The 18,431-nt window shown below is 39.4% G+C and overlaps 1 protein-coding gene across 5 annotated transcripts in view; it reads right to left on the minus strand.

The window, feature by feature from the left end:
• Positions 1 to 18,431, minus strand: part of GALNT1 (polypeptide N-acetylgalactosaminyltransferase 1) — a 76,197-nt gene that overhangs the window by 12,651 nt on the left and 45,115 nt on the right. For all 5 annotated transcript variants that reach the window (XM_084887992.1, XM_084887994.1, XM_084887991.1 and 2 more), the window contains 6 exons: positions 17,675 to 17,849; positions 12,654 to 12,820; positions 7,020 to 7,227; positions 3,370 to 3,540; positions 1,980 to 2,097; positions 607 to 787 (listed from right to left, as the gene is read on the minus strand). In XM_084887992.1, coding sequence (XP_084744118.1) covers positions 607 to 787; positions 1,980 to 2,097; positions 3,370 to 3,540; positions 7,020 to 7,227; positions 12,654 to 12,820; positions 17,675 to 17,849 — 1,020 coding nt within the window. The remainder of the gene's footprint in view (positions 1 to 606; positions 788 to 1,979; positions 2,098 to 3,369; positions 3,541 to 7,019; positions 7,228 to 12,653; positions 12,821 to 17,674; positions 17,850 to 18,431) is intronic.

The following is an 18,431-nucleotide window of genomic DNA, read 5'->3' on the forward strand; positions in this document are numbered from 1 at the left end:
CTGCCAGGCAGATTTCGAGCTCATGGAACAGCTATTCCCACAAAACTGAAGATCGGAGAAACGTCTGGAGAAAAGTCCCTGGAGGCATGCTACCACTGGGCTGGGACTGGCCTGGAGATCCTCAGCACTTCACATCAACGGTAAATGTCACCGTTAGTTACAACACACGTTAACACCTGGACTAACAGTAATTTCTACAATACTGGCCTGGATAACTTATTGTTCTTAATAATATATTAGATCAGGCATTCTGCTAAACATCCCCCCCCCCCCTTTAATCCTCACTGGAGAATGTGCTTTTATTGGTTTTGAGAGAAACACTGATGTGAGAGAAACCATCAATTGGTGCCTCCTGTATGCACTCAGACCAAAGACCAAACCCACAACCTTTTTTGTTAATGGGACAATGCTCCAACCAACTGGGCCACCCAGCCAGGGCTTTTTATACTGTGTGTGATTTCATTTATTTCTTACAATGACTTATGTGGGTAAGCGTTTCACTTTGCTCAAAGCTTTTTCTACCTCTTCTTACCTCTCCTCAGAAGGCATTAGAATCAGGGACAAGCAAGTTAGTCTTGTATTTCTTCTATGCAAAATAATGCTAACCTGGAGAAATTATATAGAAGAAATTCTTGAATTCATCCATCCACACTTCTGCGAGGCGTCTGTTATTTTTATTGATAATCTGTCCTGTGCCTCCTGGAAACGTGTAAGGTGTCGCTTTCCGAAACACATGTCCAACATGTGAGCAAGTAACAATCTCCAGGGTGCCTCCACATTGCCAAATCTGTACAACACCAGAGAAGACTCGTTTTAAACACGGCTTGTTGAAAAAGAAATTTGTTCGCATCTGCTGAGTTTCATACTTGAAATTTTACAGAATCACAGGCATATAGCAGAGCCCCTGTGACATGATCTTTTAAAACCACGCTTCCTCAGGAGCAAACCTTTCTCTAATTTTGGTTCTGATTAAACCAGAAGGTGAAGGTTAAATTCAGAAAAGATAGGCTAAAGGCTAAATACAGAAACAATATTGAGGTCTAGAGCAGTATTTTCCTAACTGCACACCATGACTCATAAAAGGATCATAAACTCAAATTTGATGAATTGCAACCAGTACTTGCTAACAAGGACATACTGTTTCATGAAATGTTTGTGTGTCGTGTGTGTATAATGAATAATGTACTTATTAATATGGTTCATGGCCAAAAAGACTCTGACCACGGAGTATTCAGCCAGAGTCCTGTCTGTTCCACCTCCTCCAAACCTGTGTCACAGCCTGCCCATTAAACACAGCCCAGGAATCTAACTGGATCTCTCATGATTAATCCAGGGAGACTGTGACAGCACACTCTGCTGTCCTTGTAAGCAAAAAACAAAAAGGGGATAAAAGACCGATCAAGTACGGTTTCCCATGCTTATTTAATGAAATTATGCTTTTGCTCCTTTCAAAAGACAGTGTTTCCAAAAATTATAAATCTATCAACTGCTTACAATTGAAATATTCAGTGTGTGTACTTTCACTTTTTCCCAGGATCATAAAGTGAGAAAGCTGATTAGGATCTCCAAGAGGATCGGAGTCCGAGCCTCCCCTTATATAAGCGGCAGACGTCCACTAAGGACCATCGGTTCAGATTACAGTGCAGTCGGTGTGGTTTCCACCGTTAGCTGTGTCTAAAACTAGATTATTTGCAGAAATAAATGTCATTTAAATAACATGTTGACTATTTTTAGAGCTAGCTTGAATTCAGTAACAGAAATTATAAACAAATAGGAAATCTTGTATAAGTTTTATAGGTAGACTATTAAAATAACTGAATTACTTGCTTGAAATAGTTTACAATGAACACTTAATAGTATCGCCAACTTTTTTATGAACTGAAGGCTCTGAAATCTGGTTGAACTCATACAAGATTCATTTTTTTTTATTTAGCAATAACATAATTAAACCATAGATTACTTTTTCAAAGGGAACTTACCCTAAAGGAAATTTCTAGGTTTTCTCCTCCCCAGATATCCATTCCAGCATCGTATGTTCCAATCTCCTGGAAGTAATCTCTGTCTATTGAAAACAGGCCTCCAGCCATGGTAGGCGTTCTGAAATTCAATTGTAATACTATACCGTTAATTGCAATAATTTAAATTTACAATCAGTTTTTATTTTAAAAAGTTGTTTTATAACTGTTTATGACGACAGAATAAACGCTTATTTTCATACTCTTGGGGAACTTTCATAGCAGCCCCAGGAGCTTGCTGTTTTTTTTGCTGGGCTGTTTGGTTTTCAGACCTGACCTGCTCTCTGGTCAGGCCGCCACAGTCCTCCTCTCCACTCCACAGGCTCTTCCTCAGCATCCACCTGGAAACTCCTTAAATTGAAGCTATTTCTCAAAATCCTCTCCCCCAACTCGAAAAGTGGCTGTTATTAACCCACTAAACTCGTGCGAGCAACTCTAACACGCCGGGCTCTAAAGGAAGGCAGATTCTGCAAAGACATAAGACTGAACCGGCTGAAAACCATGGGTCCCTTTCCCTAACCCTGACTGGAACTTTTAAGGAGCGATGAAGTTCAGAATAAAATCTATACATCTTTCTAAGGGGATCATCATCCTGACCACTAAGTATGATATATCCTGGACAAGAGAGGGGCCTCATTCTGCAAAAAATGGCCCCGTATGCAGAACAGGTGGGAATATGGAATCAGAGACATGATAACAAAGGAGGTTTAACTAAACGACCACCGAATATTTTACTTCCTGAAGAATGAGTGGGAATAAAAACTAGGCTCTCAGGTTAAAGGGTGTGAATAGCAGGACGATTATTATCCCCTTCTGGGGGAAAAGTCTATATATGACCAAATGTAAAACAAAAGAAAATTCAGAAGTGCACTAATGAAAATTCATTTTTACACATGTCAATTCTAGTCCTTTTTATATTTAAAACAAGCTTTCTAAACTTTACCAGTCAGTAAGTATCATCCAGATGGTGCTAGGCTGAATTTAAAATCTTATATTTTGGTACAAGGACCCAGTTTTAAGTAATATTTTCACATATTAACACTTATAATTAAGGGGTAGTTTGATTTAAGATCAATATGAATTAAAGCATAAATTCTGACTTATAGATTTGCAAAATGATGTTGATATGGGAAAGAAAGAACATACGCACGTCACCATTTTTTGTGTGCACTAGATTTGTATAAGCCAAAAATTCTAATTTTATTTTTTTGCTTATACAAAAAAAAAAAAAAATACCTATAAGGTACCCATATGTTTCATGTGTCCCAAAATACACTTATAGTCCTTATGATTCCCAAAGCTTCACAATCCCCTGCAATAACACTCTAGGGAAAAGGTTTGACAAATTAACTACCTGACAGGAAGAGTCCGGTCACCTTTCCTTCTGTCCATTTCTCTCTGGGGAACAGGGTACCAGCGAAAATTGAGCTTCCAATTGAATCCCCCATAGGTCATATCAGAACCCGCCATGTACTCAAAAGTATCATCACTGATCACGTCGATGATGGGACACACCACTGTTTTCCTGAAATCGGAAAGGCAAATTTAAAATTCTTTCAAAACTTCCCTTTTTGAGGCCTACTATAACAATAGTACACTAAGTATTTTTAAAATAAGAACATTTCAAAGGGAAGGGGGTGGGGTGAAGAGGTTAACCAAAGAACTTACATGCATATATGGACAGAGACAGTAGTGCAGTGAAGGCCTGGGGAGGAGGTGAGAGCGGGGCGGAGGGGTCAATGGGGAAGCAAAGGGGACACCTGCTCTATCCTACCAAGCTAGCATCAAGACTACAACTTTTTTTTATAACCTTCCATCCCTTTTCCATTCATACTTCTACATTATTTGCCACCAAACCACCACCGTCTAGTATTTTTGCTGTAAGCATTGCTAAAAACATTACCTCGGGCATTTTCAATGCACAATGAACTGGCCATAAAAATAAAATTACAAGCAAGAGAAGTTAAAACATAAGACATAAACATGAAAGAATGGGTTCAAAAATTAAACCATTTTGTTTAAAATGTGTGTAGATTCATGGCAATACTGTGCAAATAACTGGTTTTACGTTGTGGATTTGACCTGTGGGAAATGTGGGTTCAACCCTGCGACCTCAAAGAGGGCCCTTGGCCTCTCTCTCCTGCTGCAGTGTGCACTAGATTTGTGTAAACAAACATTCTCACATGCGCCAGATTTGTATAAGAATGCCCTGAATTACTGCTGTGCTTGAAAATAAGAAACCAACTCTTAGGGCAAATCACTGTCACCTGAAAGAAATGTTAACTATTTTTTAATCTTTATTGTTGAAAGAATTACAGATGTCCCCTTTCCTCCCACTGATCCCTTCTAGCCCACACTTGCTCCCAGGAGAAATGCTATTTTAAGACCACCACGTCTACTAGTCACTGTATAGACATGTGAGGGCTAGCTAAAATTTACATAAAAATGGGAGTTATTGCAAGAACTTTGTCAATAATGACACCAACCAACCAAACCAAAACTGATAAGCAGTTATCTTTTTTACTACAGTTAATTGACTTGTCAATGGAGAAATGAAATCAAACAAAAATACTCCAACCTGTCAACCAGTTATTTAATCTTTTTTATGGCAAAACTGCCTCATAGCCAGTTAGTTATGCAGCAAAATTATTTTTCTTTACAGAAAAAAAACAAATCCTCTACAATTGAGAGCACCAATTTTTTTCTTTGCCGACCCTGACACCCTTTACTTATTTTTCGTATCGCTGCAAAAACCACAGCTTCTTAATAATCCCGAGGAACAGAATTCTTGTTCCACATCTTTTTAAAAATACTTTCAACATTTCTCCATTAACATGATGTCTGCTTGCTAAGGTTTTGTTGTTTTTAAGTTGTCCTTTCTTAGATTAGGAAATTTCCATTCTATAACAGTTTGCTAAGTAATTTTAATTATAAGTGGACCCTTCTTCTGTACCTGCTGAAGTGGTCCCAGAGTTTTAATCAGAGTTTCAGAAATGTGTTAATGGGGTATATTATATAAATTGGCTTTATACTAAACTAAGAGAATTGGTCATGCTATGATACATTTATGTGTCTATATAAAATATTACACATATTAATACATATATATAATCATCTCCCTCTCAGTTGGACTCAGTTTGCTGGAACTGTGATATTTTTGTACTAGCATTCATGAATAGGTTTGAATAATTTTCAACATGTATCTTTTCTGGTTTTCCTGTTAAGGTTATACTAGTTTCATAAAACGAGTCGAGTTGGTCCTCTATTTTTCCACATTCTGTGTATAAATTCTTAGGAGAGATTTGTTCCCCCTGTGCCACCCATGCCAAGGCTGAAGCAGGCCCATTTTCTCTAGGGTGGTGGATTTATTTCCCCTCCTCACTTACACTGAGGTACAGATGGCAGGGTCCTAGCTCTAGACAGGTGTTTGCTCTTCACCTTCCCCCTCAGGCAGGGCCCAGGCTTTGTCTCCTGTCCTCCTGTCTCTCTGTCTTTCAAGGCAGAGGCTCAGTGTCCCCAAGTTCAGCGGAAACCGTACAAGTGAAAGCTGGCTTTTGTGTTTGAACTTCTCACTTACTCTGTTTTGAGACCTACAAAATTCTATCTTTGCTGCCACATCAGTGATGCATTTAAAACTGATTTTTGTATAATGCTTTCCAGCTCGGAAAAGTACTTGGGATCCCTAATCTACTACAGCCTGAACTGGACGCTCTGTGATGACTTCAGCTAATCCTCTTCCTTATTTCTGTTGTCACTTCACGGTGCTTCTCTCCACGGGTCACGGGTCCTGGCTCCTGCGTCATTAAGGCTATGTGTTCTCTTTACAAACAAATATTTCCTAAGCCAGTCACCTATTACTTCCTAAAGCTGCTGTATCTCCTCATCGCCAATGTAGGTGCTTCCTGTTCATCTTTGAATGGGTAGAGATTGAGGTCCAGCAATTGCTAACAAACAAAATAGATGTAATGGCTGACATGCCCTATCCTCCATGTGACCAATAAAAGTTTAGCCTGCCAAAATCTAAACCTCAATGTTAGGTTGACACATAGGTTCTAGCTCAAATTGCGACGACAAGCAGAAATTCAACTAATAGAGGTCTAGCAGACTGAAGAGTCAGGTGCTCTCCTGATACACAAGAACCAAGCCAGAGCCCAACAGTAGATATTCTTTAACAGATGTCCATTAAGAAAGAAGACAATCAGCCCTAACCGGTTTGGCTCAATGGATAGAGCGTCGGCCTATGGACTGAAAGGTCCCAGGTTCGATTCTGGTCAAGGGCATGTACCTTGATTGTGGGCACATCCCCAGCAGGAGGTGTGCAGGAGGCAGCTGATCCATGTTTCTTGCTCATCAATGTTTCTAACTATCTCTCTCCCTTCCTCTCTATAAAAAAATCAATAAAATATTGATCAAAAAAAGGAAGAAGACAATCAGGGGTATCCACAGTGCCCAATGCTGCTCCTGTATTATCTAAGATTATAGTGCTTTTCAACATGCAGTTAAGCATTTCAGGATGTAACATGTGTCTCCCCACCCCCTTCCACTTCTTGCTGTCTTATATTTCCAGGAAAGATGTACACCAAATATGTCAAACTCAAGGCCAGTGGGTTGCATGACTCATTTAACATGCTTGAACCGAGATGGGACGTCCTGCCTGCCCCAGTGTTGGCTTCACAGAGTAGAGCCAAGCAGAGGGTTTTACCCTACTCTTCCTGGCTTCACTGCCCATTTCTTCTGCCCCTGCTCAGTGAACAGAGAATGTACACAGTGTACATCTTAACAGCATGCTTCCTAATCCAGCCTCATTAACGACAGTTTGCAAACATTCCATCCAGACCTTAGAATGTGGTCTTCATTATTAGTTTAGAGTGCTCTTCAAGGGTATCTTAAAGGAACCTTCAGAGGAAACTGTTTTTGTATTATTCACAAATAACAGAATTTTGCAACTTACCGTGTAGCTTAGGACAAACACACTAAAAACACGTTCAGACTCCAGAAAATTACCTGTCCTGTTTGATCCTGGCTAAGAGAGGCTCCAGCCACCCCACTGTGCACTCACAGTGAGCGTCTAAGAATGTGATCACTTGGCCTTTGGACACAGCGGCTCCTTTTAACCTGGCTCTAATCAATCCAGAACGTTGTTCCATTCGAATTACATGAACTGGTACTTTTAACTTTTTCACGTAACTCTCCAGAGGTCTTTTCAAAAAGTCTGAAAAATTAAAGCAAAAATAACATGAAACACTGAACTGGCATTATCTATATGTAAAGCAATATTCATTCAACACATATTTCCTGAGCACTGCGGTGAGGCTCCCTGACTCACAAAGCCGCTGTGCTATAGGGGACCTAACCTTTACCTCCTGAGAGAAAGTGCCAGGGCTGCCCCGCCCTATTACACAGGAATCAGCAAGGAGCCTTGGAATTCAGGCTCAAGACAGGCACATTACCACATTTCTCCAAGCAGTTCTTCGTCAGGCTCACTGCAACTTTTCTAGTTGTGCTTAAGGATCAGGAATAGAAAGAATATAGTTTGAGGGCATTACATCCAGATTGCAATAGAGAACAAGAACAGCATATGCAATAGCTGTTAAAGTTCAGAAAATTTTGGGATTTTTTCCAAGGTAGAAACTAATTGTCTTATTGATTATTACAGTCTTTTATTAGTTCTTTCATCAGGAGATAATAATGAAGTCAAGCTCGGAAGGGAAATGGTGGATTGTAATTATAGGACCACACAGAGATCCTTAACAGACAAGTAGGCACCAGTAGAAGCGGTTTTGAGAGGAAAGGGCAAGTGAGGAGAAAAAAAGAGGAAAAGAGAAAGGGAGAGGAAGTGGTATATGAAATTAATAGCTATCCTAGAGCCAGGCAGACAGAGTTATGACTCTGAGCTAAGGATGTCCTGCCTCCAAAATACATAATTGACTTTAGAAAGCAAAGATAATTTTTCAGATCAGGTTATTTCATGGTATTCATGCCAGAGAAGCTATTGATGGCGGAATGGCCCAATGTCCTTCCAACAATAGGTGTGAGGATAACCTCTCTAGGAAAGGAAAACCCTGAGCTGGAACTACCGGAACTCCGATGACTAGCTTTGTCCCACAGGACTCTAATAATGAAAAGGTGACATGTCAATCAGGAGTATCTCTTAAGGAGTCTCTAAATATCTAAGTGGGGATCCAAAGGAATTCCTACGTAATCGAGAGGAAAAGGCAAATAGGAGTGAAACGATCTTGTCTGTTTAACTAGTAAGAAGACCACAATGACTCAATACGGAAATAATCAGGGATGTGTTCCACTGCACCAGACGAGCCATCATTTCCATTGCTGCTAATTTATTTCCTGATATATTTGGAAAATATCTGGAACAGAACTCCTATCTGATCACTACTGTGATTTTATGAATTGAATCTTATGGTAAAAAAGATATACTTTGAGTAAAAACGTGAGGGTAGTGCCAATCCCAGAGACTGTCACAAATTTTAGATACGAAAATCTAAGGCTCAGAATATTAAATGAAAGGATCAAGGTGACACAGCTTGTCAAGAGGTTAGTTAATTCAAGATTCAAAGCCATGTCTGCCTGACTTTGAAGCCCATCTCTTCATCCATAGCAAGAAATCCCCGCAGGAAGCTGCAGAGAGAACAACTCAGGACTGTGCACTTGCCTGATCGGACACACATTTGGATTACTGTATGTGCAGAGTCTGACAGACTCTCCTGTGGAAGGGTGTGAGCTCTGTTCCAGAACTTTCACCAGCCACCACTGGGTGTGAGATCAAGTGTGTCTCCCAGTAAGTTGCCCCCAAATATCAGAGTTTAAAGTGCTGCAATCTAATTTCAGAATCTGACATGTTTGAAGGCTATAATATTCTCTCCTGTCTATAAATAAAATGAAAAATGAATGTCTCTTTGGTCTGGCAGCTCAAAAAAGTTACTATTCCACAAATTTTCTTGACATCATAGTTTGACACATTTGTGGCAATGATGTTAAGAAATAGGTGTCTTCCTAACAGTAGACACTGAGTTATGGACTCAGGGCTGGGTGGGGGACTAGTAACTATCCAAGTCTCATTTTACAAAAATGAACACAGGGGATAAAGTGGGAAGGGGGCATATTAGGTGATTGTGATTAGAAGCTACTATTGTCATAAAGATAAGAGAATCGTGTTGATTAGAATATCTTTATAGCTGTTAGCCTACAAATGGATGCCTAGGCATCTCTCCACCAGGGAGTGTGAGATTGTCAGAGAATGGAAGTGGCAGGGGACATTTCACTGCTCATAGCAAAATCTGAGAAAGCTTAGCCAGAACTTTAGAAAGAGCAAGGAATTTAAAGTCTAATAAATCTGACTCCTAATCCCTACTAAGTAAGAAACTCTCTTTCCTTTTGTGTAAAATGAGAAAAACACAATAGTCATCTTGGATGAGGACCATTCTATCAGTTCTAAGTCTTAAGATAACCTGAGATGACAATTACACTAACTTCTGACATGAACTAGAGATTCATCTAGAGTAGACTGTCTTTACTAGAGGCCCTGTAACAGTAAAGTTATAACAGATGTGATGTAGGAGCAGTTCAAAGGTCAAGCCCTTGGTTAATAAAGGTAAGGCTCATTTTCCTCATCAATAGAATAGAAATAATGATAGTCTACTTTATACTTCTTTAATAAATGGAGTTACTGTCAACTCAGCAGGTTAGCTATGAAATCAAGTGTCCTGAAGCTATGAACAGACACTGCATGCTACACGATAGTAAGCTTGTACAGACAGGCCATAAAAGCAAGGATTAACAGATTGGTAGATTACTCATTCATTCATTAAGTATATCTGTGCACTAAGTAACAGGCACTGTGGGCACTGAGGAGAGCATGGTGCACAAACAGATCTGGAGTGTAGAGTCTAATTGGAGGCCAGGAGACAAGTAAACAAATCTCTGGTGAGAGTTGTGGGGGAGGACAGTCTTCCAACACATGTTCAGAATAGAACCTGATCTTGGGAGGTCAAAGCCTCTCTAAAGATAACTTGATTCTGAGTAAACATCGGAGCTGTGTTGCAGGGATGGGTGGATAGGGAATGGTTAAGATATGACTGAAGATGCAGGAAGAAGTCAGCCTTTGAGGAAAGATTCTCATTAGAGAAGTGGCATGATCAGATATGCATGTCTGAAGGCTCGCTCTGCGTGCAGCACAGCATGGGGAGCAGATGGGGGTGGGGGTATGAGTGTATGTAAGCAGACTAGTCTATGTCACCAATCCAGGTGAGAAATGACGGTGCTTGGATGTGCCTTATGGAGAGGAAAAAGCAGACTTAGAGAGTTACTTAAAAATAAAGAACTTGCTCTGGGGTTCCTGGGCCCAATAGTTACCACCTAAACAAGAGAGCCAAAGGAAGTTATATAATAAAAGCCTAATATGCTAAGTATCTAGTCTTCCAGCCAACCAATCAATGAGTAATATGCTAATGATATGCTAAGGCTACTCAACCGCTCACTATGACATGCAACATGCACTAACCACCAGGGGGCAGATGCTCTGACTGGTAGGTTAGTACCATCGGGATTGAGCAAGACAGGCCGGACATGCCCTGGAGCCCTTCTGCCATCCCTCCCTGGCCCTGATCATGCACCACTGGGGTCCCTTGGCCTGGTTTTCGCCCTCTCCCCACCTCCCCTTCCACCCCGACTGCATGAATTTCATGCACCAGACTTCTAGTATTAGATAATTCTCAATCTGAATAGTAAGACCACACTTATAACCACAAAAACACAATGCCTAGCAGTTCCCAAATATCAGAATGGTGACCTAAGCTGAGCTTTCTAGGCAGGATGATAAAGGAGAAGCAGATCCCTGCTGAAGGCACTGGTAACAGTTAGGGACTGCGTTAAGTGACTAAGAGCTCAGGTGGAGCAGTGAGGAAAAGCCCCCTCTCCCCTGTTTTCTCCTACAGATGAGGAAGGGGAAACAATAACTGATATATGTAACTTTCTTTGTCACTTTATAGACTTGTGGGCACATCTTCCTAATTAGGCCATATCCTACAGAAACTTACTATTCTGCACAGCCTTCTCAGGCACCCAATAGAGTAACAGAGAAACCAACAGAGAAAATGGGGAAGTAAGTAATTGTATCGGAAGAAAAATATCTCTCCTTGAGGAATATTTAATTTAGCAAATATCAATATATGAGTAAACCAAATACAAGTCACTGGCAGTAAAGATCTTTGTGTAGATCACTGCTTAAACTTCAGGTAATTTTCTTAAAGGGTTAACTCCTAGCAAACAATTATCCACCTGAGATTTATACTTTGTCAACAATAATTGTTTCAAATGTATTCTTAATTTATAACAGCTCTCATTCATTTTTACATTAATCACATTATATATTATACTATTACTGCATGATTATAAACTGTCTCCTTAACTGGATTAGCTAGATAAACTATAAGGTATGTGAGAAGGTGGGACTATAACTTATTCTTTCTTTATACCACTATAATCTGGCAAACTAATAAGCTTTAAATTACGATTAATGGGCAAATTGCTCCCAATAATTAGGATATGAAATGATTAAATTTAATCATGGTTATATATACATATTTAGTGTGAGCACAGGAAGGAGAAGGTATAAAATGTGACTAAACTATCTTAGCAGATGCAATGAAAGATTAGGCAAGAGAGTAGAAGTGATAGGTCATGAAGTTTAAGGCTAATCAAAGAATGAAGGGAAGCCATTTTTGGTAGTTCCTTCCAAGTTTTTCTCATGTGAGTTTAGGGATATTGGGGGAATACATGACAACAATGATTCCAAATAGATGTGTGTGGGGGTGGGGACTGTAGGAGGGAGTCTGGGAAAAGCCAAATAACTCTGAACCTAATAGGTTGTTTTAATGATGGACTAAGCCAAGCCTTTCCTACATTAGCTAATAGTGTAAAATTTCTAAGAAGGATGCAGAATAAATAATGTTGGGTCAAGGTACTTTTAATTGACACACCTTTCCAAAAAGAGTACTTCATAAAACAGTTTGAGGGATTCTAAGGTTGTGGAAAATTCTGAGATTCTTGGAAGAATATAGCCTTATTATGAGATCAGAGTCATATACCACTTTTTCTCAGGCTCCTTCCTCATCCTTTTTTTGACACTTCGCTATAGGTCATTCCTGAACTTGGAAATGGAGTGAAATGGGAAAACCTAAGCAGGATTTGGGGAACTAAGGCTCACTGCTAGGGCTTCATTTTGCCACCAGGGATACTTCCCACTGGACACAGAACTGATGGTCCCCAGTCATGGTTCTAAGATCCAGTTTCTCTCAATTCCCGGGGCTGTAGCTTCTCACAGCGAAAATCCTAAAGTTATGTGGATTTAGTCACTATTCTGCATAAATGTCTGTATTATATAGCATTATTTCTTTTTTTAAAACAAGATTAAGAGGAGACACAAAGTAAAAGTTAATTAATGTTTAAGGTTTCACAGTGGTAATTCTTTTTGCATATGTGAATAAGTCCAAATGCCACAAATATTTTTAGGATAAATTAGAAGTTTGTATAGTTACTGGGTTGAAAATGATAGCAACTAGTTTTTTAATCATTAATGACAAACGGTGAAGGATATTATTGGTGTCACAATTTAAAATTTACCTCTTTCACTGGCATCATCTACTAGAACAATTTCTTCTAGCATGTGTCTTGGTGAGCGATTTATGACACTATGGACAGTTCGCAGAAGTGTGCTCCAGGCCTCATTGTGGAAAACAATCACCACACTTGTTGTAGGAAGATTATCTGGATACACCTTTGTTTTACACCTAGAGACAAAGCAAATGCCTTTATAGAAAGTGACTGTAACGATAGCACAATGAATGAATCTAGACTAGAACGGGCAGCAGAACAATTAAAACAGTGTGCTCTAGCGGTGGGACTCCTGGTAAGTTCCCATTTATTTAGTTAGTGTTTATTTATTTGGTTAGTGTTGCATGTTTAATGAATACTACCTATTTAAAGTTATATGTTTAAATTAAAATTATTTTAAAGAAGGCAACTGTATTCTTACAATTAGGCACCTCTTCCTGATGAATGTATAATATTCTGTTGATTCAGTTTAATGGAGAATGTATTTAAGGCTGTGTTATCATCCCAAACTGAATTATCTCAAGAATCCAATTGGACCAAAACAAAACAAACAGAACCACTAGGATCTACACAATTTAATAATCCCCACAATTATATACCTTCCACAAAGGAGAGAACTAATATTCACTGAGTATCTATGGTATACTAGGCATTAGGCTTCCTAATAAATCTGTGAGGTACTAGGAGCTACATTTCACAGCCAGTAGACAGACACAGCCAGGGAACAGCAAGGTCTGGCTGAGGACTCCACAGCCCATGCTCTACTGGCCAAGCTCATAATGCTGCCTCAATACTGAAATATCAGCATGCATCTTGTTTAATAAAGGCAATGTCTAGAAATGCAATCATCAGAAAGACCAAACACACTCAAATATATATGCACACAGAATCACTACCATAGTGAGCTGATGCTATTAATAGGAGTGAATTAAATACTGGAGTGGAGTTGGAGTTGACTGAAAATCCCTGTTTTTTTTTTAAGAATGAGTCAAAACACAAGTGGTTTCATTTATGGCCCCTATGTACAACACTGATCAAAAGGTGGCCTACACAATGAGCACACTCGTTATATGTGAATGAAAGGGTTACTGAGTAAACTCGAATGCAGGAAATTCACTATATGGTCTGAGGGTTAGGTTGAGTGCCTGCTGGAGTGATTTAGGGAATAAAGAGATTAAGTTTGCTTAGGATAGTGTTCATCTCAGCAAGACTGGGCTTACCAGAGAATCCACGTAAATACCTTAATAATTCAGGAATGTAGAACAACAGAAGTCCCTTGATAATTACTTTTTTCTATTATTTTTCAACTGTTCAAGTCCCACTCTACTTATCCTAACCTTCTTACAACCTGAAATGGCATTAAGAGTTGCACATGCATCATGCCACTTTATCCTTACAATAACACATAAGACAGAGGTATTATGCCAATATTACAGATGAGGAAACAGGCTAAGCAAAGTGAATATGCACATGTAATCCATCCTCTACTCCATGTCCCTTTGAGCTAAGACTTTCAAGGTATTCTTTGTCATCTACTACATTTAGCCTGTTACTACCACTCACCACAGCCAAGTCTATGTTTAAGATGTCTGGTTACCTGCCTGACAGTGTTTTGCAATGTTACATAATTTCTCCTCTGTGTATGCTCATTCAGGCAAGATCTAATCCAAAGAGTGAAGGCAAAGCGCACTGGTTAAGATGCATGTTTTGTCATGGACAGATTTCTCATGTGTCACTTATTAACCATCCTTGGTACAAATCATTTAATCTCTGAATTTCTCCACCTGCAAATTGGGCATGCTACTACTGTTTTTCTCAACTGCTTAAATATGATCATGTGTATAGTGCCTAGAACATAATAAACATTCAATAAGTGGTATCACTTCTTAAACATCTGAGACTAAATATAGAATAAAATTGCCTTATTAAGTGACTTGGAATTTGTCTTAAACCTGATTTGCTAGAATCACACATTAGAAAAGTTATTCTTTTATTGTTACTTAATGCTTCTTGACACTGGAGCAGTGTTATTCTTTCCTCCAGGAAATGTGCCCTTGGAGACCCTGCAAGCAGTAAAGGTTCTTGGCAGGCACAGGGTGACCTGGACACCACTGTCTACACCACCGGGCCAGGCCAGGCTGAGAACAAGCGAGGTTTTCTGGATTCAGAAAAGAGGTGAAGAGCTGCACTCTAGGGGCTGTCCCACATTCTTCATCTTTCTACACTTGGGAACTAGTCTGAAAAGCACCCACTGGCCAGCTGTGGCCAGCTTTAACAGAGGGTTAAGTATTAATCTATTTCTCATTTAACATTTCATTGTGAATACACTTTAGAAGTCAAACAGCACTTAAAGCACTTAGTAAAAGAGAGTGGAGATGGGAAAGCATGCTTGGAGTCGGCTGCTCCTGAGAACTGCACCTCACTCCCTGAATGGAGGCCTACATCGCAGGTGCCACAAAGTATTCGAAGTACTGCAAATCCACACGCAACCCTTGTTATTTTCTTAGGGAACAGATAAAGATCATAAGGTACAGAAACGTTAAGCAACTTGTTCAAAGCCACGGAGCCAGTAAACAGCAGAGCCAGATCTAGACCTTGCCACTATCAAAATATTAATAAGAAACTCATCTGGATACAATTCAAAAAGTGAGACAAGAATAACTACGGGTGAAGAGGTTCTAGTATATACATAGGCATAGTCCCAGGTGAATAGGCCAGAGGGAACAGTGATGCGGCAACATCTGAGATTATTGCTAGAACTGTCCTAGAACTGAAGAATAATACGCCTGCTCAGATCAAAAGTACACTATGTGCACGAGCATGTAGCTGAAGATAAAGCTAGGCTCCAAACTACGAGAGAGAAAAACACGAATACTAGCAGACCAGAAAATGAAAAGGTGGTAAACAGAAAACAAATTTATCAGGTTGAACTTTATGAAACTGTCACTTTTATAGGTCAAAAAAAGATGAACATCAATTTTGTATGGTTCAACCTAAAAGAAGTACAACTATAACAATAGTTACAATAATTGTAGATTCATCAAATTCAAACCATTATAAACAATGACTATTAGAGGAAATTAAAAGTATAAAATTCAGCCATTTAGTAGAGATACTAAAACAAAATCATACAGATGGCTGAAAGTAAAGAAATAGAAAAAAAAAATAGACATACCAGAAAAATATTAAACAGACTAAAAGTGGAATAGCACTATGAAAACCAGTGATCAGAATTAGGTTATAAAATGCACTGTGGGCTTTTTTGGGGAAAGAAAGTTAATAAAGATATAGTGAACACTATATCTTTAAAAAACCCAGAACCATAAATTGTCTTAAATGCATCTAATGATGCAGCCTCGAAAGATAAACTAACAGAATGACTTAAAGAAATGTTAAATCCACAATAAGAAAAGGCTACTTCCCCCCCCCAAAAAATTTGATAGATCATTAGTAAAAAAAAAAAAAAAAAAAGAAAAAGATGGAGAGGGAACCTATCCACCAGCTGCAATATGTAGATCTTATTTGGATTTTGATACAAACACTATAAAATAAAGATACATGACATGACCAGGGAAACTTGAACATTAACTGGGTATTTCATGTTATGAAGAATCACTGTTAATATTTTTTAGGTATGAAAATGGTACCATGAGTTTTCTTTTTTCTTCAATGAGTCCCTATCTTTCGGGGACACATCCTGTAAATTTAGAGTGCTAGGCCTTTGGCCTGGGCCTGGGGAATCTACTTCTAACCTCACTCACCTGGCTGATCACAGAAGGCCACACACCAGGGTGCTGCTCGGGTCATGTCAGCGAGCTTACCCAAGAGCCAGTGATCCAAGTGAGAGTAAAAGACCAAACTGAAACCCACAGTGCATTTTATACCCCAATTCCGATCACTGGTTCTGTGTTCTACTGGTCATACAGACCAACCCTAGTACAACCGGGAGAGGTAGGCACAGGTATCAATACCAAGAGATGGAGATTGTCAGAGGACTGTTAGGATTGTTGAAGCAGGGTAATGAATAAATGAGGGTTCATTATACTATCATCTCTATTTTTGTACCCATTTGATATTTTCCATGATAAAATGTTTAAAATGAGGCTACAAACACAGAGATGGAGCAAGAAGGTATAAAAGGGCTCCTTAGAGGTAGCAGTGTCTGTGTGTTCCCTTCTCTCCCATAAGCTCCCAATGGTTGGCCAGGACTATGTATTAGAAGCTTGAATGAAACAGAATCTTTTTAAGTATGAGGAGGCCTCAGCAAGCCCGAAATTCAGTGCACAAGCTTATGTATCACACCATTTAAACACTGTTCTCAACAGCTTAATTAATAATAGTTAAAAGTGGTAGCAACCCAAATGTCTACCAATATGTAAAAGCACTATGGTATATTCACATTAACAAACCACTACACTGCCATGGAAAAGAATAAGCTTCTGATATATACAGCAACATGGATTTCAAAGACGCTACAGAAAATATACTGTATGGACCCCTTTATAAAAAGTACCAAAAGAGGACAAAAATCACCTATGGTTAGAAAGGCCAAGACAAAGGCTGCATCCCGGGGTGGGAGCACTGGAAAGGAACATGAGAGAACGCTCAGGTGATGGCATGTTCTGCATCTTGATTTGGAAGACAGACAGGTAGGTATATGCAATACGTAAAAATTCAGTAATCTGTACACTTACAACTGCATAATTCACTGTTTGAAATTGCAGAAAACTTAATCTTTTTTAGAAAGTTGATACTATGACTGTTTTGGTAATAATGAAGGTAAAAACCTCCTACCACCTTAACCTATTAAGATAAACAATTATTTTCCAAAGCCTAAAATACACGATCCTAATGATCGCTAGTAACTTGAGGTATTATTTTATCAGCGTTTATTTTTAAGTGGAGCAAGTAGTAAGTTAGTGATATAGCATTCACTCCAGGAGCAGTGAACACTAATGTGCAACAGATTAGGAATTAAAATATACTTTTCATTCAAATTAAACACTATCAGGACCATCCTGAATACTCACCCTTCTAGCCTAACATCAGGTAAAGATCTGTTGAGTGCAATCATCTCGCTTGCCATTAAGTTGAACTGATTGATTTTAAACATCTCTTTCATCTTTTCTTGATCCTCTTTAGGAATGACGACTGGTTTCCCCATTTCTCCGGGACCTTCATGAGGCTTTTGTACTGGCTCTAAAACTAAGAATAAGGAGGAAACTTAACAATTTTAGAACAATCAATTCATACTTCTTTTTAATAACACTTGAGTTTAAACAGTGCCCTCAACGAGAGCCATTTCTGAGCTCAGGTCTCCCAGCCTGCAACACCTCCTGGGAGCTGCCCTGTCCTCCACTTCATGCCAGAGTTATGCTTAAGACTTTCTCACCTGCATCACTGCATTGCCGTGGCACCCTTTCAAATATTACCACAATAACCTCCCTAAAAGCATAGGCTTCACTATTCTCATGTTCTTTAAAAGTCCAATCTTTTCGATATGAAATTTAACCTAACTTGCCAAACCAACCACTTGCTAGGCTCTCCACGCCCCCTCCCCAGTACTTCATCCTCAGTCAAAAACAATTCACAATTCCCCCCATTCCCCAGCCCCCACCCCCCCCAATAGCCTCATGTTTTCTTGCTTTGGTCCCTTTGCTCACACAGCTCCTCCTCCATTGGCATCTCCCTCCCACACTATCTCTGCAACACCTTGTCTTTCAAGGCCCAGCTAAAGAGGCTTCTCTAGCTTTTCTCAATCTGTCCATTTATTACTCTTGGCTACCA

Source organism: Pipistrellus hanaki (assembly GCF_964339955.1).
Source record: "Pipistrellus hanaki genome assembly, chromosome: 6".
Classification (NCBI taxonomy): Eukaryota; Metazoa; Chordata; class Mammalia; order Chiroptera; family Vespertilionidae; genus Pipistrellus; species Pipistrellus hanaki.